Source organism: Tupaia chinensis, unplaced genomic scaffold (assembly GCF_000334495.1).
Source record: "Tupaia chinensis unplaced genomic scaffold, TupChi_1.0 Scaffold000683_1, whole genome shotgun sequence".
In the NCBI taxonomy this organism is placed as follows: domain Eukaryota; kingdom Metazoa; phylum Chordata; class Mammalia; order Scandentia; family Tupaiidae; genus Tupaia; species Tupaia belangeri.
The window spans coordinates 984,285-1,006,782 of NW_006160206.1; the positions used below are offsets into that span (position 1 = coordinate 984,285).

The window sequence follows — 22,498 nt, forward strand, 5'->3', positions numbered from 1 at the left end:
GGTTTATTGAAAAAGCAGTTTTAAGTTCTGATTTGTTTATTTCGGGGCGGGTAGGTGAACATCAAATCTCTAGAGGATGTTGTTAGGGCGTATTTGAAATTGGCAGAGGAAAAAACTGAAGCTGCTAAAGAAGAATCCCAGCAGATGGTCTTAGACATAGAAGATCTGGATAATATTCAAACTCCTGAAAGGTATGTGGGCTAAATCTCTAATGTATATTTTGATAGTTAACTCAGTGTTTTTTTTTTTGTTGTTGTTGTTGTTAATGTGAGTCTTCATTATCCCCATTTGGAGTAGTTTACCAGAGAGAACACTTTATCTTTAAAAATTTGAATGTATAGTGACTGAAAACATGTAAGTAATATTAAAAAATTGTGAAAATAGGAAATTGTACAGTCTTAATATAGAGAGGCATTATACTATTTTAAACAGTTGTAAAAAGGATGGTAATTGAATTAGCACATAGCTACAACTGTACAATGCAAAAGTATCAGAAGAACTTTGGATATTTTATGATTGATTATTGCATTTTTTTTTTTAATCATAAGGCAAAGCAGGAAGCTATGTCTAAAATGATTTTGACTTTTTTCCTGTCTCTCTAGTGTGCTACTGAGTGCTGTAAGTGGTGAAGACACGCAGGATCGTACTGACAGATTGCTTTTAACTCCATGGGTGAAGTTCCTGTGGGAATCATATAGACAGTGTTTGGACCTTCTTCGAAACAATTCTAGAGTAGAGCGCCTCTACCATGATATTGCTCAACAAGGTAAAATGAAACCATGAAATCTGAGTAAACTGGTTTGAAAAGTTAATGTAAAAATAGGTTTTTCAGCTTTCTTTTCTCCATAGTACTTAAAAGGGCATGTTGGCATATAAGATGAAATAAATGACTGAGTAAGAAATTTATCTTACTCGTCACAGTGTTCCATGTGAAATAATTCTATTAATGTCCAAAAGACCTTTTAAAGTCATTTTGGAATTCTCAAGGTGACTTGAAAAAATAAACTTACTCATTGCTTTCTACTAAACTTGAGTTTTCTAACTTTACTACTACATGGTCTTGGACAGGCTACTTAACTACTCACTGGGTTTCTAAAAATCTCTTTATGATCTGGATTTAAAGGGTTCTACAAAAATGTTTTTTCCTTTCTTTTAAAACAGTATTACTGAATATAGTTGATTAAGGATAATCTTAACAAATATGCTGTCCTGTCATTACTCTGTGTACACTTACAATCTAGGAAGGACTTTATTCAATGTGTCTTACTTTTTTCTCTTACTGTTGTTTATTCTTTGCTGTGATGGAGGCAGCCTTTTTTTTTTTTTGAGAGTTTTTTGCTATAGTGCTCTCCCCAGACAGACAGAGACAGACAGAGAGACAGAAAGTGAGAAATCACCCCCCAGAGGGGATGGCCACACCACAATCCCTTCTCCATTCTCCTCTCAGGATCTTGGGCATGCATGCACACGCACCGGGCGTGAGTTTTAAGCCACTGGGTCCAGGACGTGAACCGTGGTCGACTACATGGGAGTCCAGCGATATAGCCTTTACACTAATTTGCTGGTCCAGGAGGCAGCCTTTTAAACTGTGTATGACTAGGTAACTAAAGAGTGGCTCTTGACTTTTTTCTATTTTGCCCTCAGTACAGTTTGTGTTGCCAGTCTTACAGGGATGATTGGCATTTGTTTACTGAAATGATTTATGACTAAGAATGTTTTTACTGGAAATATTGGAGAGCCTGTGTTCTTTTTTGTTTATTTGGTTAATATAATTTTTACTTAACAAGTAGATGTAGGCTTTTATTTAGTTAAATAAACATGCTATAAGGCAGAGAGAAAAAGAGGGAGAGAAAAAGGGAAAGTGAGATAGCCACCCTCCAGGGGGGATGGCCAAGCCACAGTCTCATCTTCATTTTCTTTTTGGGTGGCCTACTCATTGCCAAAATTTTTTTTTTTTTTTAAGAATTACTTATTTAACTTTATTTATTTATTTACTTAATTTGTCCAGAGAGGGACAGAGTGAGAGAGAAAGAGAGAGAGAAAGTGAGAAAGCAAGCCACCAGGTCTAGGACTTAAACTGCAGTTGGCCTTGTGGGAGTCCAGCGCCCTTAAACAGCACACCACCTGCTGGCCCCTAGGCTTTCTTATTTTTTGATAGCTATTTATATGGATATTATTAATAGCTAGAAATTAATGGTATCTTTGTTTTAGGCCTGTTGAAATAGAATAGAAAATTTATTTTTATTTATTTATTTTTCAGTTTGACCAGAGAGTGAGAGAAAGGGAGAATGATAAAGCCAGCCACTGGGTCCCAGACTCAAACCACTATCTACTAATTGGGAGTCCAGAGCCCCAACCACCACGCCACCTGCTGGTCCCCCCCCCCCTTTTTTTTTTTTTTTGAGAGAGATTTTTTTCTTTCTTTCTTTTTTTTTTTGGAGAGGTTTTTGCTATAAGGCTTGTGTGCTTGCCAGACACATAGAGACAGAGAGAGAAAGCGAGAAATCACCCCCCAGGGGGATGGTCACGCCACAATCCCTTCTCCTCCATTCTCCTCTCAGGATCTTGGGCATGCATGCATATGTGCTCAGCGTGAGTTTAAGCCACCGGGTCTGGGACTTGAACAGTGGTTGACCATGTGGGAGTCCAGCAACATAGCCATTATGCCAACTGCTGGTCCTAGAGAGATTTTTCTTATAGGGTGTGTGGACTTGAAAGAGATACAGAGACAGAAAGTGAGAAATCAGTCCTCAGGGGGGATGGCCACACCACATTCCCTTCTCTCCCATTCTTCTCTCAGGATTTGGACATGTGCACACATGTGCCCAGCGTGAATTTAAGCAGCCGAGTCCTGGACTTGATCTGTGGTCAACTACATGGGAGTACAGCGATGCCATCATTATGCCATCTGCTGGTTCCCAAATGCAATTTTTTTAAGGGGCACAGGAATTCCAAAAAATATTCTAGTATTGTATAAAATGAGATTAGAAAATTTCTGTAAGTCCCCAATTTGTATTGTGTAGGTTTATTTTATTTATTTATTTTTTTGAGACGTTTTTGCTATAGGGCATGTGTGCTCACCAGAAAGAAAGACACAAAGTGAGAAATCTCCCTGCCCCAGGGAGGATGGCCACGCTGCTGTCTCTTCTCCATTCTCTCTGGACCTTGGACACACACGCACACGTTCCCAGCATGAGTTTGAGCCACCGGGTCCGGGACTTGAACTACTGTTGACTATATGGGAGTCCCAGCTACATAGCCATTACGCCAACTGCTGGTCCCAGTATTGTGTAGTTTTAATTCATACAAAAGCAAATTGTTTTCCATGTATGTTAGATATCAAAGTTCAGGTATTTCATACTAGAATTTTTTTTTTTTTTTTTAATTTGCTGTAGAGCATGTGCATTCTCTGGAAACACAAATAGAGAATGACAGAGAGAGAATTAGAAAGCACCCTTCAGGGGAGGAGGCCATGCTACAACCCGTCCTCCCTTCATCCTCTTGGAATTTTTGGGCAGGCATGCACACGGCTGAGGTGTTTTTCAAGTTGCTGGGTCCTCAACTCGAACCATACAGTTGGCCATGTGGGATTCAGCTGCCTTAACTGTCAAATGAACCTGTCCGTTTTCCTGTTTGTCAGCTTGCCCAGAATCAGTTCCATCCTTGGCTAGGACTGGTGATACTATCTTTGGTTTTCTCAGGGTATGGTCAAAAAGGTACTCAGGACAGTAGTAGCATGACTCTAGTCATACTACATTCAAAGACTAAAGATGACTTTGGTAAATCTTGTTAAAATTACTGCTTTTAATATGTGAAATAAAACCTATTCACATATCATTTGACTGTGGAAAGTACCTAATGTATTTTCCAATTATGCTTGTAGCTTTCAAATTCTGCCTCCAATACACCCGTAAGGCTGAATTCCGTAAGTTGTGTGACAATTTGAGGATGCACTTATCGCAGATTCAGCGGCACCATAACCAAAGTACAGCTATCAATCTTAATAATCCAGAGAGCCAGTCCATGCATTTGGAAACTAGGCTCGTTCAGTTGGACAGTGCTATCAGCATGGAATTGTGGCAGGTATGTTGTGAACTGATAGCTCTTCTTTCTGGTAACCCTAGTGTTACTTTTCCTCTCCTTAATGAGTATCTTCATTTTTATACGCACTAGTTAATCCTAGTGATAAAGTGAGCACCATAAGCTGTGGAGCAGGATAAATTCTGGACAAGAAATCTTAGAATATTTCGGTTCTAGTTGGCTTCAGTGAAATACATAGAAATCATGTAATCTCTTTCAGATAGGGTTTCTTTGTGTATAAAGCAGTATACTGTCAGTGCTGCTCAAAGTATGGTTCCATGACTGGTGCCAGTTTGAGCTGTTAAGTTCATGATGAAATAAATAGAAAGCATTTACAAGTTACTTTATAGCAATTTTATCATAATTTTGTATTGTTTACTGATGACACAAATTGAGCTCATTTTCTATTTTATTTCTGTAGAAATTTTATGTAAGTATATGTTGCTGACAGATTGGAAGTGAAAAAAAAAACTTGTCCTTTACTATGGGTAGTTGGAGAAGTGCTGCCCTATATGACTTCCTAGTACTGCTTCAACTTAGTAAGCATGCAAGGATTGTGAACATTGGATAGTAGAGATGTAAGAGGTGGTGGGAAGCTTGTTCTTTACCTGGCCTTTTTTTCTCTAGGAATTGTGCAAAGACATTGTCCCATGATTTTGTAGCCCTGTAACTCAGAGGTTTTTATATATTTGACAAAAACATCTCATTGAAATTACAGAGGAAGAAACTAATTTGGGAGTTAGTCAGCTAAGTGAAAATGTGATTTGGTTTTCTACTTTTGCCCCTTGATGTTTTCTTTTTTTTTTTATAGTGACACTCATCTTAAGATACTGTCAGTAGAAGACAAGCGAACATGCTTGTTATTTAAAAAGAAAAGATACTAAAAAAAGAAATATTCATCATCTCACCTAAGGAGTGACCTGCTTATTGTACATGTTTTCAGTTTTTTTTCCTTTATATTCACCAAGTGGTATGACAGTGTGTAGATACTTTCATTATAGTCTGTACTGTCTGCTTTACGAAATGTTCTTCCAAATGAACCTTTTTTTTTTTCTTCCTTTTGGAGAGGTTTTTGCTATAGGGTGTGTGCGCTCGCCAGACAGACAGAGAGAGAGACATAGAGACAGAACGCGAGAAATCCCCCCCCAGGGGGGATGGCCACGCTGCAATCCCTTCTCCTCCATTCTCCTCTCAGGATCTTGGGCACGCACGCACACGCGCCCGGCGTGAGTTTTAAGCCACCGGGTCCGGGATGCAAACCGCAGTCTGTTACGTGGGAGTCCACCGACATAGCCATTATGCTAACTGCTTGTTCCCCCAAATGAACCTTTAAGAAGCTTAAGGAATTAGTATTTTTATAATTAAGGTAGTTTTCTCAAATAGATTCTAAGTTGTAGGAAAATTAAAAAACTTTATGAAGGCGTTTTATATGCTACATTTTTTTTTGTTTGTTTTTAGGCTACATTAAGAAATTTGAGTTTAGATTTATTTTTACAATCCAATGACAGTAATTTATACTACTAATTTTAGGAAGCATTTAAAGCTGTGGAAGATATTCATGGGCTATTCTCCTTATCTAAAAAACCACCTAAACCTCAGCTGATGGCAAATTATTATAACAAAGTCTCAACTGTGTTTTGGAAATCTGGAAATGCACTTTTTCATGCCTCTACATTACATCGTCTTTACCATCTGTCTAGAGAAATGAGAAAGAACCTTACACAGGATGAGATGCAAAGGTAAGACTGTGATAGTTGAATAGTGTTAAAATTATGCAGAATATATCTTCTATCAATCAAATGGTATAGTAGTTGGTCTAGGTCAGTGTTTCTCAAGCTCTGCGCTGTTGACATTTTGGGTTGGTAAATTCTTTGTTGTGGACCACTGTCATGAGATGTTTAGCAGCGTTACTAGCCTTTATTCCTTAGATGCCAGCAGCAAGCTCTCTGGTTCTTACTACCAAAGACATCTCCAGACATTTCTTGGGCAGTATTCTTGTTGGTCTTTAGTCCCTGTTTTTTGGTCTGGTTATCAATTCCATCAAAGGCACAATTGAAAAAGTTGAATATTAGGAAAAACGGTGTTAATGTATGAACCTTCTATTCACACACAGAGTAATAATATTATTAGAACAAACTAGACAACTTTGAAATAGTTTTCAACAAGTCATTTCTGATTATAAAATGTTAAATGGAATATTCGAGATAAGTACATGCGTGCACATGCAGGAATATAAAAAGAAGGGTCTATAAACTCACTAACCTATTGTTTTTTATTTGTTTTTTTCTGGATCCTGTGCTTGAGAGAGGGAGAGAGAGAAAGTACTCTCCATGTGGCATGGTTACACTATAGTCCCTTCTTCATTACTCCCTCCTTTGGGGGTTTGGGGCATGTATGGACATGTGCCTGCTGTTTTCAAGCCACTGACTGAATCCAGGACTCAAATTGCTTAATTGGCCATGTGGATCCAGCACCCTGACTACTAGGCTATGGGCTGATTCGATCCATTTTTTTTTTTTAAAGAATTATTTAATTTTATTATTATTTTTTAATTTGATGAGAGAGAGAGAGTGAGAAAGCAACTTGCCAGGTCCAGGACTCAAACTGTGGTTGGCCATGTGAGAGTCTAGCACCTTAACCATGATGCCTTCTGGCCCTGATCTGATCCATTTTAATTTAATTTTAAAAAATAATTATTTTCTTTATTTCATTTATCATTATTGTTATTTTTACTTTGACTAGAGTGAGAAAGAAAGTGAGAAAGCAAGCTGCCAGGTCTGAGATCTGAACCGTAGTCAGTCATGTATAAGTCCAGCTCCTTTAAGCATTGTGCCACCTGTTGGCCCTTTTTTTTTTTTTTTTTCTTTAAAGAGAAATTTTTGCTATAGGTTGTGTGCACTTGCCAGAGAGACAGAAAGTGAGAAATCATCCCCCAGGGTGGGGAGGATGGCCATACCACAATCCCTTCTCCATTCTCCTCTAAGGATTTTGGGCATGCACGCACATGTGCCTGACGTGAGTTTTAACTTGAGCCACAGTCAACTATACATGGGAGTCTAGCGACGTAACCGTTAGGTCATCTGCTGTTTCCTATTTTAATTTAATTTTTTAAAATACACTTGCTTTCTCACTCCCCCCCTCCTTCCCCCTCTGGTTAAATTAAAGTAAATGGATGAATAATAAAAATAATAATAAAAATATACACTTGTCAGAGAGAGAAAGAGGGAAAGTGATAGAGAACCCCATGGGGGATGATCATGCTGAAATTCCTTCTCCGTTTTCCTCTTTTTTTTTTTTTTGGAGAGGTTTTTTCGCTATAGGGCGTGTGCGCTCGCCAGGCAGAGAGACATAGAGACAGAAAGCGAGAAATCACCACCCAGGGGGGATGGCCGCGCGGTAATCCCTTCTCCTCCATTCTCCTCTCGGGATCTTGGGCACGCACGCATGCACACGCGCCCGGCCTGAGTTTTAAGCTACTGGGTCTGGGACGCGAACTGTGGTGGACTATGTGGGAGTCCAGCGACATAGCCATTATGCTACCTGCTGGTTTCCTCTCCGTTTTCCTCTTGGAATCTTTGACACACATGCACACAAATCTGCATGTTTTTTCCCCAAGCCAACAACGTGGGGTGCGGTTACATCATAGTCTTTTTCCCTGCATTATTCTCTCTCATCTGAATTTTGGGCAAGCATGCACATGTGCATGTTGTTTCTCAAGCTGCCAGTATGAGAATTAGAGCTGTGGTTGGCTCTGTGGGATCTGGCTTCCCCAACTATTGTACTTAAAGGTTGGCCCCAGTCACATTTTTTCCCCCTCATTTTGGTAGGCCACAGTATTTTGACTTGATGTAGAATTATGTGCACCAAAATTTTTTTAAATATTTTTTTATAGCAATGAATAGAACCAATTAAATGACTTCTGCTAGTGTATTTTTTCTTTCTTTTTTTTTTTTTTTTCTTTTTTAATTTTGGAGAGGTTTTTGCTATAGGACATGTGTACTCGCCAGAAAGACAGAGAGACAGAAAGCGAGAAATCACCCCCTGGGGGGATGAACACGTCACAATCCCCTCTCTATTCTCCTCTTGGGATCTTGGGCATGCACACACATGTGCCTGTTGTGAGTTTAAGCTACCGGGTCCGGGACTCGAACCGCGGTCGACTACACGGGAGTCCAGTGACATAGCCATTACACCATCTGCTGATGTATTTTCTTTGAAACTCTTGGAGATGGTGTCTATTTTGTCCTTCAGTGTTTCTTATATAATCCATGTGTTCAATATAAGAAAAATTTTTTTCAGAATTTTTAAAAGAATTATTTTTATAATTTTATTTATTTATTTTACTTTGATGAGAGAGAGAGGGAGAGGGGGGAAAAGTGAGAAAACAAGCCACCAGGTCTAGGAATCAAACCCTGGTCAGCCATGTGGGATACACAGTGCCTTCACCACATCATCTGCTGGCCCCCATTTTTCAGGGTTTTTATACCCTCCTTGGGCTCACCCTATAGCCAGATCCCAGGTGATCCACAGTAGTTGAAATCCTAGTCCTAGTTGCTTGATAAACACTCCAGGCTCATGTACCGTGTGTCTAAAATCCTGATGGGAGGAAAGGAATTGTGATGGGACCGTGTCTCATTGAGGGGGCTTTCTCTCTATCCGCCTCTCTGGTGAACACACTCATCCTCTAGCACTAAAAAACAAGAAATTTATTGGGACCAGCTATTGGCGTAATGGCTATGTTGCTGGACTCCCACGTAGTCGACCGTGGTTAAAGTCCTGGACACGGTGGGTTAAACTCCTGCACGGCGCCTGTGCATGTGTGCCCGTGTGCCCAAGATCCCAAGAGGAGAATGGAGGAGAAGGGATTGTGGCGTGGCCATCCCCCGGGGGGGGGCGTGATTTCTCGCATTCTGTCCTTCTGTTTCTTTCTGACTTTCTGGAGAGCGCACGAGCCCTATAGCAAAAACCTTTCCAAAAAAGAGATTTATGCCCTCCCTTTGAGAATTCTACAATGATGAATTTTAGGCAATATTTACATTTTTTTGTTTAATCTTTATAGTGGCCTTAAGACTCAGAAAATTAAGTATCTTGCCAGAGGTTATAGTCTTAGAAATGGTGAAGCTGATACTACACTCCTGACTTCTGGGCTCCAGAAATCATGATCCTTACTGTCCTATATGTGCCCTGAATTCAACCTGAATGTTCTCTTACATTTCATGAAGGTGAAAATCTTAACTTTTTGCTTCTTTCCTTCACTACTATAATCGTATTCAATTTTGGTCCTTATATTTTTTTCCCCTCTTGCTATTTAGTAAATTTATTTTCCTTTTTTAGAGAAAAAAACCTACTTTAAAGTTTTTGCCATAGAGGGTATTTGTGGTTGCTGGAGAGAAACAGACAGAAAGTGAGAAATCACTCCCCAACAGGGCATGGCTATGCTGCAATCCCTCCTCTATTCTCTGGGGCTTTCGGGCATGTACACACATACCTTGCATGATTTTCAGGCCTCTAGGTCTGGGAGTTGAACTGCATTTGGTCATGTGGGAATCCAGTGCCTTAGCCATCTGCTGGCCCCAGTAAATGGTTTTTAAAGCTGTGTTAATTCTTTCTGTAAGGAAGTAAGGGGTGTTTGAAATACCTTTTTTTCCCCTCATGTAACCACGTTCTTCCTATAGCTAGAAAGTATTGACAGTAGTAAGTGGTGAGTGAAATTCTGATCTCTAAATATTCATTGAAACATAGTCCATATCTCTTAATTAATTTCATACTATGACAGAATAATATTTATGAATATTCTCCACCATGGAAATTTATATATTCTGTCACTGGTATATCTTAGCAGTGATTAAAGAGGAGTGGTTTTCTGTTTAATAGATAATGTTTACTAACTTAACATTCAATTTTGCTCTCCACAGAATGTCTACTAGAGTCCTTTTGGCCACTCTTTCCATCCCTATTACCCCTGAGCGTACTGATATTGCTCGCCTTCTGGATATGGATGGCATTATAGTTGAAAAACAGCGTCGCCTTGCAACACTACTAGGTCTTCAGGCCCCACCCACACGAATTGGCCTTATTAATGATATGGTTAGTATATAATTGAGCATTTTCATGCCTTTTGACAGAAATCGTTGTGGTTAGGTTTAATAATTCACTATTGAATGCTAGGAATTTTTATTTATTATCAGGGGGTTCCATTGCGTGGACAGGGAATCACCAGTGTAAATCACCATGTTTATTTATGAGTTCTTGTAGTGGATGAGCTGGGATTAAACTGGTGGGAGCTTTGGTGTACCAGGACTTGGACTACTGGCTCTGAGGAATCTGATGGGCCACTCTGTAAGAGGAAAAGTAATGATGGGCAGGAAAGTTCATGGCTTATTTCAGAGGATTGTAGGAAAACTAATTAGCTCCCGTGTTGGAAATACAAGGAGGCTAGGAGAAAGATGAAGTAGATTTAGGATAGATTTTGCACAATTATAGTATTATAATGTTTTCCTGTTATTTATTTTTTTAAGAAAAGAATTATTAAGCTACATTTGTTGTTATTATTTCTTAATTTGACCAGTCACAGAAAGAGAAAGGGAAAGCAAGAAAGCAAGCCACCAGGCCCGAGACTCAAACCGTGGTTGGCCTTATGGGAGTCCAGCACCTGTAACCATGCCACCTGCCGGCCCTGTTTTTCTTTTTTAAACTGTATGTTATTAAAGCAGTGGTTCTTTAAGAAATTGTTTTTCTTTATTCGTGATAGAGTGCACGTGCTCAGGCATGAGGAGATGGGGAGGAAGGAAGGAACACTTTACATATCGTCTGGCTGTGCCGTGTCAATCCCTTCATCTAGTCCTTCAGCCCGTTGGATCTTGGGTACTTGTGAGCATGCCTGTCATATTTCAGATGACTGAGCCAGGGATTTGAACTGGGCTCACCATGTCCGATCCAACTTCTTTTGAGTAGTTCATGGCTGCTGTTGCCACAGAGTTGGCCCAGAGCAATAGTTCTTAACTGGGAGCTTGCAGCAAAATTGTATGTTAAGTACTTCTGAAAACAGAGTTCTAGGTTTTACCCATGAGATCTATTGCATTAGTTTTAGAATGTAGAGCTTAAGATTTGTGTATCTTGGGGCCGCAGATGATGTGGTGGTTAAGGTGGTGGACTCCCAGATGGCCAACTATGGTTCAAGACCCAGACTGGTGGCTTGCTTTCTCATCTTTCTCTCTCTCTGGTCAAATTGAAGAATTAAAAAAAAAAAAATCATTTGTTTATCTTTACAGTGTTTCATACTGACAGAATCTTTGAAGTGAAAAATTGATTTGGTGCCTATTGTGTGCCTGGCAAGTGATAATTAATTAAGGTGGAACTCATATTCCAAGGGGGTTTATTTTTTATTATTACTATTTTTTTTGAGGAGGAGAGGTTTTTGCTATAGGGTGCGTGCGCTTGTCAGAAAGAGAGAGACAGAGAGACAGAAAGTGAGAAATCACCCCCCTGGGGAGATGGACACGTTGTAATCCCTTCATCTCCGTTCTTTCAGGATCTTGGGCACGCATGCACATGTGCCCGGTGTGAGTTTAAGCTACTGGGTCCAGGACTGGAACTGCAGTCGATTATGTGGGAGTCCAGTGACATAGCCATTACACCAACTGCTGGTCCCTATTTTTTTTTATTACTTTTTAAGAGAGATTTTTGCTATAGGGTGCATGCTTGTTAGAAAGTCAGAGACAGACAGGAAGCTAGAAATTGCCCCTCGGTGGGGTTGGCCAAGCCATAGTCCCTTCTCCATTGTCCTCAGGATTTTGGGCACATGCACACACTTGCTTGGTGTGAGTTTTAAGCCGCCATGTCCGGGACTTAAACTATGGTTGACTACGTGGGAGTTTTATTATACCATCTGCTGGTTCCCTGAGGGACTTTAGATTCTAGAGATCCTCATTCACAACCTCTTAAAAAAAAAAAAAAGAAAGGAAAAGTCCCAAGATTAAGGGCCTTAATTAATCAGCATTTTAGATACATTTTTTTTTGCTAGAAATACAATTTTCTGGTACCTAAGTAAATTCCCTTTGTTGTAAACTTTTTTTACTTTTTGGAGAGGTTTTTGCCATAGGGTGTGTGTGCTTGCCAGACAGACAGAGACATAGAGATAGAAAGCGAGAAATCACCCCCCAGGGGGGATGGCCACTTCACAATCCCTTCTCCTCCATTCTCCTCTTGGGATCTTGGGCACACGCCCAGCGCGAGCTTTAAGCCACTAGAACTGTGGTTGACTACGTGGGAGTCCAGCGACATAGTCATTACTCTAATTGCTGGTCCCTGTAGTTAACTTTTGAGAGATACCAATTTATAAAATAGTCTTCTCTTTATTTTCCTCTTCATGGGTGATGTCTAGAGGCACTTAGCATTGTTCAGCACTTGACGTGTGGCATAGGTTTTCCTACAATACAACTTCCAAGAAAACTAGGCTGTCTTGAACACTTGGTAATAGAATTCTTTTTTTTTTTTTTTTTTTTGAGCAGTTTTTGCTATATGGCGTGTGCGCTCGCCAGACAGAGACAGAGAGATAGAAAGCGAGAAATCACCCCCCGGGAGGATGACCATGCCACAATCCCTTCTCCTCCATTCTCCTCTTGGGATCTTGGGCACGCACCCACACGCGCCCAACGTGAGTTTTAAGCCACCAGGTCTGGGACTCGAACCGTCGTGGGCTATGTGGGAGTCCAGCGACATAGCCATTACGCTAACTGTTGGCCCAGGAATAGAATTCTTTACCTTTATACCAAGAAGATCAGGGAAACATCTGTTTGCATAATCTGCATGTGGCATGTGCCCAGGCAGACATTAGAGTGTCCATGCTGTGCGACATAAAATTAGGATTTTGAACGAAATGGGAAAACATGTTTTCAAATTCTGTGGTGGCTCTGCCTGTACTAAATATTTCTATCACAGGATGAAGTATGCTTTCCTTATTGAGGAGCAAGAAATTGTTTTGAAAGTATTGAAGGCACAAGCACAAAGTCAGAAAACTAAAGAAAAAAATAGTTTTTAAGAAATAAAGAAAAATTGGACCAGCAGTTAGTGTAATGGCAATTTTGCTGGACTTAGCTGTAGTCGACTGTGGTTCGAGTCCCGGACCTGGTGGCTTAAACTCACGCCAGGCGCGTGTGCATGCGTGCCCAAGATCCCAAGAGGAGAATGGAGGAGAAGGGATTGCCGCATGGCCATCCCCTCTGGGGCATGATTTCTCACTTTCTGTCTCTGTCTCTCCTCTGTCTGGCGAGCGCACGTGCCCTATAGCAAAAACCTCTCCCAAAAAAAAGAAATACAGAAAAATTGAAAAATGTTATTTTTCTTCTTTGTGTGCCTTTTACTCTGTTGGTACCGCACATAAAATTCAATTTTGTGTTTTGGAAAGTTTTAAGTTTTATTTAATCCCATTTGTTATTATTATGTTTTAATTTGACCAGAGCAAGACAGAGAGAAAGGGAACATGAGAAAGCAACCGCTAGGTCTGAATATTTTGAAATGCTACATGCAATCAGGCAATAAACTGAAAGGCAACTAAAGAAGCCCAACACAGCTGCTAGCATAAGTGTTGTTTGGATAACATCATTCCCTCTTTCAGAAAGCTATAGTGACTTTCAACTTTCTTTTGTTCTGAATACTAATTTCTAAATATTTGCCGCAAAGTTTGGAAAAATTCAAAGCCAACTCTAAAAGCTATTGCTCTTTGCCTGATGATTCACAATCAAATTTTCACTCCTGACTTTTGGCTCAATTATCATTACCAATTAAAACTTTTTTCCATAAGCTTAAACTCTTTCTCTATGCCAAAATTATTTTATAAAACTTACCCACATCAAAATGTACTTTTTCAAAAAAAAAAAAAAAAAAGCCCCAGCACTTAGATATGTTCAGAAATCTACAAATAGAAACATTTACCCAAGTCTCATCTGCCTTTTTTTTTTTTTTTGGAGAGCTTTTTGCTATAGGGTATGTGCGCTCGCCAGAAAGACAGAGACAGGAAGGGAGAAATCACCCCCCAGGAGGGATGGCCACGCCGCAGTCCCTTTTCCACTCTCCTCTTGGGTTCCTGGGCACATATGCACACGGGCCCAATATGAGTTTAAGTCACTGGGTCCGGGACTCGAACCATGGTTGACCATAGGGGTGTCCAGCAACATGGCCATTACGCCAACTGCTGGTCCCCCTTGCTTTGTTTTCTTTTAAAAAAAGAGACATTTGCTATAGGGTACATGTGCTTGCTGAAAAGCGAGAAATAACCTTGCCAGGGTGGATGGCCACTCTGTAGTCACTTCTCCATTCTCCTGTCCACATCTTGGGCATGCACACACACACATGTGCATGCTCCTGGCATGAGTATTAGGTCTCCAGGTCTGATTCGAGCTGCGGTTGGCTATGTGGAAGTCCAGGGACATAACCATTATTCCATTTGCTGGTCCTCGGGCAGTCTTTTATTATGGGACCCAACAACACTAAATCTTATAAAGTAACAGTGATATTTTTGAAAGGGCGTTTTATTGCTGAATTTAAAATAAAAAAAATTGCCAGGGGGCATATATGCTTTCCAGAGAGTGATGGAGGGTAGGGAGAAAACTTCCAAATCGTGCATGATCACTACATGATCCCTCCTCCATCCTGTTAGGATTTTGGACACGCATGTATGTGTGCCTGGATTTTTTTTTCCCCCCTCCTTTTGGAGAGGTTTTTGCTATAGGGCGTGTGCACTCGCCAGAAAGACAGACAGAGAGAGAGAAAGAGAGAAAGAAAAAGCGAAAAATCATCCCCGGGGTGGGTGGCCACACCGAAATCCCTTCTCCTCCATTCTCCTCTCGGGATCTTGGGCATATGCGCCTGATGTGAGTTTAAGCCGCTGGGTCCAGGATTTGAACCACGGTCAAGTAGACGGGAGTCCAGCGACATAGCCATTATGCTAACCGCTGGTCCCACGTACCTGGAGTGTTTTTTAAGCTGCTGGGGTCAAGAATCAAATTGGTCAGCTATGTGGGATCCAGCTCCCTTAAACCTCAAGGTTATTGGACTGATCCAGCACATAGGTTTTAAATATTTGTGCTTGCTTTTCAAAGCTGAAGAAATATGCCCAACTAGAAGTATAATGCAGTCCTTTGAACCCCTGTGTCTACATATCACATCTTCATCTTAAAGGTGGTTTTAATTTTTAATTATTTTTATTTTTATTTTATTTATTTTTTGCTATAGAGAGCATGTGTACTTCTTTTATTTGCTATAGGGTATGTGCACTAGCGAGAGCGAGTGAGCGAGAGAGAGAGAGAGAGAAGTGAGGACCCCTGGGGGGGATGAACATGCCACACATTCTTTCTTCCTCCATTTTTCTCTCAGGATTTTGGGCATGCTGGCAGATGCAACCAGTGTGTTTTTTAAGCCACTGGGTCTGGGGCTCAAACCATTCAGTCAACAATGTAGCATCCAATGCCACCTGCTGGCCCAAGGTGGTTTTTATAATATTGATTTAAGAAATAATTTGTTTTCAATTGTTGAAGGGCCCATGTGTTTGCTGCAGAGAGAGAGGGAGAGAAAAATGAGGCACAATTATGCTGCAATCCCTTAATTTCTTCATCTCTTTGGCTTTGGGGCACACTTGCACATGCGCCTGGCATGTGTTCCGAACTTTGGGACTTGGATAGCCTGCCATAGGGGTTCTGGCTGATCTTAGCCATTAGGTTATGAGGCTGACTCAAAAGGTAATTTTTTTAATACTGACTCGGGGATTAGTGACAGGAAGCAGGGAGTACTTGACCAGCAGCCCAGGACCTCTGGATTATGCCCTTAGAGAGTAGAAGTATAAAAGAAAGATACTGGTCGGAGTCACACGAATAGTTGCCCTCCAAGAGACATTTATAAATTTTGGTGAGTGTATTGGAAATCCAAGGTCAACAACTGAGCTTTGGGCTCATATCACTGAATTTTTAAGACCAAAACAATGTTTTCATTATCTCAAGACTAAAATTTATGACATTCTTTTTTTTTTAAGAGGTTTTTGCTATAGGGCGCGTGCGCTCGCCAGACAGAGAGATAGAAAGTGAGAAATCACCCCCCAGGGAGGATGGCCACGCCGCAATTCCTTCTCCTCCATTCTCATGGGATCTTGGGCACACACGCACACGCGCCCGGCATGAGTTTTAAGCCACTGGGTCCAGGACGCGAACTGCGGTCAGCTACGTGGGAGTCCAGTGACATAGCCATTATGCTAACTGCTGGTCCCAATTTATGACGTTCTTAAGCAATTATTAAATCAGAAAGTCAATTAGTTTAGTGAGAAATGTTAATTAGCAGGTTATAATAACTTCTTACCTGTTTGGAGAGGGAGTGAAATGGAGAGTATAAAAGCACTTTTTTTTGGGGGGGGGTGGGGAGGTTTTTGCTCTAGGGCACATGCCCTCACCAGAAAAACAGAGACAGAAAGTGAGAAATCACCTCCCAGGGGGGATGGCCACGCCGCAATTCCTTCTCCTCCATTCTTGTCTCTGGATCTTGGGCCCGCATGCACATGCTCCTGGTGTGAGTTTAAGTTATCAGGTCTGGGATTCGAACTGCAATCGACTACATGGGAATCCAGCGACGTAGCCATTATGCCAACTGCTGGTCCCTAAAATAACTTCTTGTTGGGAATGAAATTAGACCTGGGGGAACGTTATTTGAATGTGTAAACCACACCTTATTTCAGTAAAGATGCAGAGATGCTTATGAGAGGAAACTATGAGGACCAGCAGATGGTGTAATGTTTATGTTGCTGGACACCCACGTAGTCGACCGCAGTTTGAGTCCCGGACCGGTGGCTTAAAACTCACGCCAGGTACATGTTCTTGCGTACCCAAAATTCCATGAGAAGAATGGAGGAGAAGGGATTGCGGTTTGTCTGACCCCTGGGGGGCGATTTCTCACTTTCTTTCCCTCTGTCTTTGTCTCTGCAGTGAGTGCATGTACCCTTGTAGCAGAAATCTCTTAAAAAAAAGGGAAGTATTCTGCTATTCGAGGTTATTAGTCATGTGCCTATTGTACATTGGAGTTCAGCTTAACTATGTGGTCACCTTCCTCTTGGGCACGGGCTTTACCATTTGCCTTAGTGTTTTGACTGAGTCCATATGGGTGCACATTACTATATATACTTTTGAGTCTTGCTATGTCTTGGCAGTTGTTCTGTCCTTGGGTTAATAGTTCCCAACATGTGACATAGGGTGCAACATGAAGTTCATACAGATGCATGCAGCCTAAATGTCTGAGACAAGAGGTCAACAGAGTTGGGCTTTAGATTCCTCTTCGGTAAATTTAAAGGTTGCCTAGACATTGAATCATCTTCCAGATATCCAATCCTATGGTTTTTTAAATTAATTAATTAATTAATTTTTTTATACTCTGTTAAGAATCTGAAGTTATAAAATTTTCTTCAGCAGTTGTATCTTTTGATTTGTTTACCCTAGGTCAGATTCAATGTACTGCAGTATGTTGTCCCAGAAGTGAAAGACCTTTATAATTGGCTGGAAGTAGAATTTAATCCATTGAAACTCTGTGAGAGAGTCACAAAGGTAAGCCTTTGTAGTTACGTTTTGGTTATGTAACTGTGTAGCTGGCCTTAGTACAGTTTTGGGTTGTATTTCCATTTAAGAGAGAAGTTATCCTACGTACTTGAATTCAGTGCACATTTCATTGTCTTTTTTCTGTTTATCAAGAGAAAAGATATTTCTGATGTGCTAAATAAACCTTTGGAGGAAAATTAGCAGCATGATTAATTTAGTCATTGCTGTCAGTCACCTTCAAACAAGTATCCGTGACTTTATGATACATTTTTTTGTATGATGTTTTTACATATTAAAGTAAAATTTCAGACGTGTTACATAGAAATTATAATTATTTTTATTTAATGGGCTTTATAGGTTCTTAACTGGGTTAGAGAACAACCTGAAAAGGAACCAGAGTTGCAACAGTATGTCCCACAACTGCAGAACAACACCATACTACGCCTTTTGCAGCAGGTAAAATGAAAATGAATGTATTATGGAAGACCTAGAATTTCCTTCTTTGGTTGTATGTTTCGATCCCACAATTAAAAATTGAAAAAGTTAGAATTGCCTAGGAAGTTAAAGTTTCTCCCAGTTCTGCCCCTGCAAAATGAGTCATCTCATTTATCCATTTGACAACCAATTATTTGGATATTTTGTGACCACTTGTTTCTTTTTTGCTGAACACTCCACATTTTCCTGTTATAATATAGGGCTATTTCATTCATATTAATACTTGAGATTTTCCTTAATAGTATTAATGATACCATAGTTTATTAGATTTTATTCATGAAAATTATTATTTACAGTTTTTCCTATTAAAAAGTGTAGCCTCCATAAGTGCATCTTCGTCATAGTTAAGAAATGTAATTAGTCAGAATTCACACATTGAAAGTTTTAGTAGATTTTCAGAAGACTTGGTTAATGGATAAACCAGTAGTGAATTAGACAGCCTTTTTTCCCTTCTGTCAATGCTAGGTATTATCTTTTAACATCTTAGTCTATCTTCTTGAGTAAGTTTGGATATTATGGTTTATAATGGCCTAAATGCTCTGATTTAGTTTGCATTTCTTTTGGGAGATGGAAGGGCTCTTATATGTTCATTTCAAGTAGAAGTGCACATTTCATTGACCTGCTTCCTATTGTATAATGTAAGCAGTGTTATTTCTTATGTGCTATACAGATTGTTGAAGGTTAATTAGCAGTATAACTATAAATAGTAATGCTGCCAGTCTCCTTCAGACATAAAAATTATAAAAATTTTACCACAAGTGAGAGGCCAGCAAGTGGCATAGTAGTGAAGGTGCTGTATCCCCACATGGCCAATTGGTTCAAGTCCTGGACCTGATGGGCTTGAAAATAATGCTGGGTGCATGAGTATGTATGCCCAGAATCCCAAGAGCAGAATGGAGGAGAAGGGATGACCCTGTGGCCATTCCGTGGGAGGCGATTTCTTGCTTTCTGTCCCTCTTTTTTCCTCTGACAGTACATGTGCCCTGTAGTAAAAATATCTATCAAAAAATGCTTTTTTTCCTTTAAAAGTGATTTTTTAATAGAATTATTTTATTTCATATATTATCATTATCATTATTAGTTTTAATTTGACCAAAGAGAGAGAGAGAGAGAAAGTAGGAAAGCAGGACTGAGACTCAAACTGGGGTCAGCCAAATGAGAGTCCAGCACCTTAACCACCATGTCACCTGCTGGCCCCCAAAAGTGGTTTGGGACCAGCAGATGATGTAATGGTCACATAGCTGGACTCCCACATAGTTGACTGAGGTTTGAGTCCCATACCCGGCAGCCTAAACTCACACCCGGCTCATTCTCGCTTTCTGTTCTGTCTTTGCAGTGAGCACACATTCCCTATAGCAAAAACCTCTCTTAAAGGAAAACAAAAAGACTTTTTATGTATTAGATAAGTAGCAGGTTTTAAAAATTTGCCAGAGGGCCCCTGCACTTGCCCAAAATAGAGCGGGAGAAAGCACCCCTCCAGTGGGATGTGGTCATTCTGCAAATCTCTTCTTCATTTGTCCATCCTTTGGGTATTTTGGGCATGACAAGTACATGTGCTTGGCATGATTTTCAAGGCTCTGGGTTTGTGATTTGAACCGTGGCTGAGATTCAGTGAGATTCAGTGCTCTTTAAAACTGTAGCCTTCTGGGCTGGCCAGAAGGTCTTTAAGTATATGCCTCTTTTGTTTGTTTTGTGAAACTAGAATTTGAAAGTATTATGCATTTGAGGAATAATGTGATAGTGTAAAGCACAGAGTTTAAAGTTGAAGATCTGGAATTGGAATTTCCTCTTCAGCAGTGTATACTGTTAGTACAAATTCGGAATTTTTCTTTTCCTTCTCTGAAAAATGGGCATAACTTCTGTGTCCCAAGGCTGTCATGGGATTGCACATAACAAATGCTGAATAAATGGCAGCTATTACTATTAACCCTGTGTTTTTTATGCAGGTGGCACAGATTTATCAGAGCATTGAGTTTTCTCGTTTGACCTCTCTGGTTCCTTTTGTTGATGCTTTCCAACTGGAACGGGCCATAGTTGATGCAGCCAGGCACTGTGACCTGCAGGTATGTTTTATGAAAGGATGCTGAAGCCAGAGGTCTTTGGAGGATTAGAAAGACACAAACCATTTGTTTCTTAGCTTTTGATGCAGTGGCACCATTTCTAGGTTTTACTGAGTGAATCTTCTAACTTTTGTACTTAACATTCTTTTGCTAATTTTATTTTCAAACTGTTAAATTTTTATTTCAAAAGACATTTATTTGTAGAGTGACTTCATGTTTACATATATATTTAACCACTGATTATTTAATTTTCAAAGGTTCGTATTGACCACACTTCTCGGACCCTTAGTTTTGGATCTGATTTGAATTATGCTACTCGAGAAGATGCTCCAATTGGTCCTCATTTGCAAAGCATGCCTTCAGAGCAGATAAGAAATCAGCTTACAGCCATGTCTTCAGTACTTGCAAAAGCACTTGAAGTCATTAAGCCTGCTCATATACTGGTATGCATCTTTGGAGGGGAAACGAATTACAGAATTTCGAGGGACTTAAATCTTTCACAAAAAGGTTTGAAATGGTATCAGAGAAAAGGGGATTTATTCTGTATTTCCTATTCCATTGAATTTAGTAGTTTTGTTATTTCATCAAATACCTATATCAGATATAGAAATCATTGAGCTGCCTTCTATGCAATAAAATATACTGTACAGGTAATAGTATGGGTCATGTTAAATAAAATAATAGACTGCATATTTCTTCACTCCAAAACAGGACTGTAGTAATTGAACTTTTTTCTTCTTGAAGGTATTTCTTGTTTGTGAGCTCTGTTAGTATTCCTCCTTGGTTAAATCACTTAAGGTAGATTTGATGTAGAGAAAAGTTGACTCAGCAAATAAACTCTTCAGTTCTGTCATCACTGTTAGGAAACTATAGAATAGGAGAAGTATCACAGCATTTGGTGTGCTGGAAACAGCCAGGTCAGGTTATAGCATTTTTTTAGTAAATGCAAACTTAGAGGAGAGCAGTGAATCAGGATTATTGTGTAATTTCTTTGAGGTCTAATACCAGAGTATGTTATTATTAATCACTTTTTAAAAATGCGTTTGCTTTTAAAGCAAGAGAAAGAAGAACAGCATCAGCTGGCTGTTACTGCGTATCTTAAAAATTCACGAAAAGAGCATCAGCGTATCCTGGCTCGCCGACAGACAATTGAGGAAAGGAAAGAGCGGCTTGAGAGTCTGAATATTCAGCGTGAGAAAGAAGAATTGGAGCAGCGAGAAGCTGAACTCCAGAAAGTACGGAAGGCTGAAGAAGAGAGGCTGCGCCAGGAGGCAAAGGAGAGGGAGAAGGAGCGTATCTTACAGGAGCATGAACAAATAAAAAAGAAAACTGTTCGTGAGCGTTTGGAGCAGATCAAGAAAACAGAACTGGGTGCCAAAGCATTCAAAGATATTGATATTGAAGTATGTAGTATATTACCAATTAAAAGCTTAGTCTTATACATATTTTCTGGTTACTCTCAGAACATTAATCCTTTACCATTTATTGGTTTATTTTGGGTTACTTGGTTATTTCATGAATTTTGGTAGAGCAAAATTTCAGTGACAGTCTGTGAGTAAGCATTTGCTTTTAATTGTTCTGTGCAGTTGTGTATGTGTATGTATGTGTGAGAGAGTTTATTTATTTTGCATAGAAGGCACATGCCTCAGTCCTTTCTCCATTCAGTCCAGATTTTGGGCATACTTGTACACGTAACTGGCTTATTTTTCAAGCCATTGGGGCTGGGATTCAGATTGTGGTCAGCCATGTGGGATTTGGCTTCCTCAATGCCTAGGCTAGGGGGTCTAGTGTGTCCTGTAGTTTTTCTTGTTTTTTAAAAAAAGATTTTTGATATAAGGTGCATAAACTTGCCGGAAAGACAGAGACAGAAAGAGAGAAATTACTCCTAGGAGGGGAAGGCCACCCCACAATCTCCTCTTCTCCATTCTCCTCTTGGGATCATGGGCATGCATGCACATGTGCCCGGCATGAGTTTAAGTGACTGGGTCCAGGACTCGAACCGCAGTCAACTAAGTGAGAGCCCAGTGATGCAATCCTTAAACCATCTGCTTGTCTTTTGCTGTAGGGATACATTCACTCTCCAGAGAGAGACTAGAGAGAGAGAGGGATGAGACGGCAGGGAGGGAATGTGGGAAAACATTGTCTATGGAAGTTTGCCATGCTGCCGTCCCTTCTCCTTCCTCTTAGGATTTTTGCATGCATGCAACACATGTTGGCATATTTTTAAGCCACTGGGTTCAGAACTCAAAGTACATAGTTGGTTATCTGGGATCCAGTTGCCTTAGCTTCCATGCC

General features: G+C 40.2%; 1 protein-coding gene and 2 non-coding genes across 3 annotated transcripts in view; all 3 read left to right on the forward strand.

The window, feature by feature from the left end:
- Positions 1-22,498, forward strand: part of EIF3A (eukaryotic translation initiation factor 3 subunit A) — a 49,636-nt gene that overhangs the window by 2,160 nt on the left and 24,978 nt on the right. Inside the window, exons 3-12 of the mRNA XM_014592362.2 lie at positions 55-191; positions 603-766; positions 3,884-4,083; positions 5,611-5,819; positions 9,996-10,167; positions 17,553-17,657; positions 18,006-18,104; positions 20,090-20,206; positions 20,461-20,646; positions 21,259-21,606. Coding sequence (XP_014447848.1) covers positions 55-191; positions 603-766; positions 3,884-4,083; positions 5,611-5,819; positions 9,996-10,167; positions 17,553-17,657; positions 18,006-18,104; positions 20,090-20,206; positions 20,461-20,646; positions 21,259-21,606 — 1,737 coding nt within the window. The remainder of the gene's footprint in view (positions 1-54; positions 192-602; positions 767-3,883; positions 4,084-5,610; positions 5,820-9,995; positions 10,168-17,552; positions 17,658-18,005; positions 18,105-20,089; positions 20,207-20,460; positions 20,647-21,258; positions 21,607-22,498) is intronic.
- Positions 17,767-17,895, forward strand: LOC114010018 (small nucleolar RNA SNORA19). Its single transcript, XR_003551415.1, has one exon. It is a non-coding gene; the product is annotated as a small nucleolar RNA SNORA19 (small nucleolar RNA).
- LOC114010017 (small nucleolar RNA SNORA19) lies at positions 18,746-18,878 on the forward strand. The gene has a single exon (XR_003551414.1). It is a non-coding gene; the product is annotated as a small nucleolar RNA SNORA19 (small nucleolar RNA).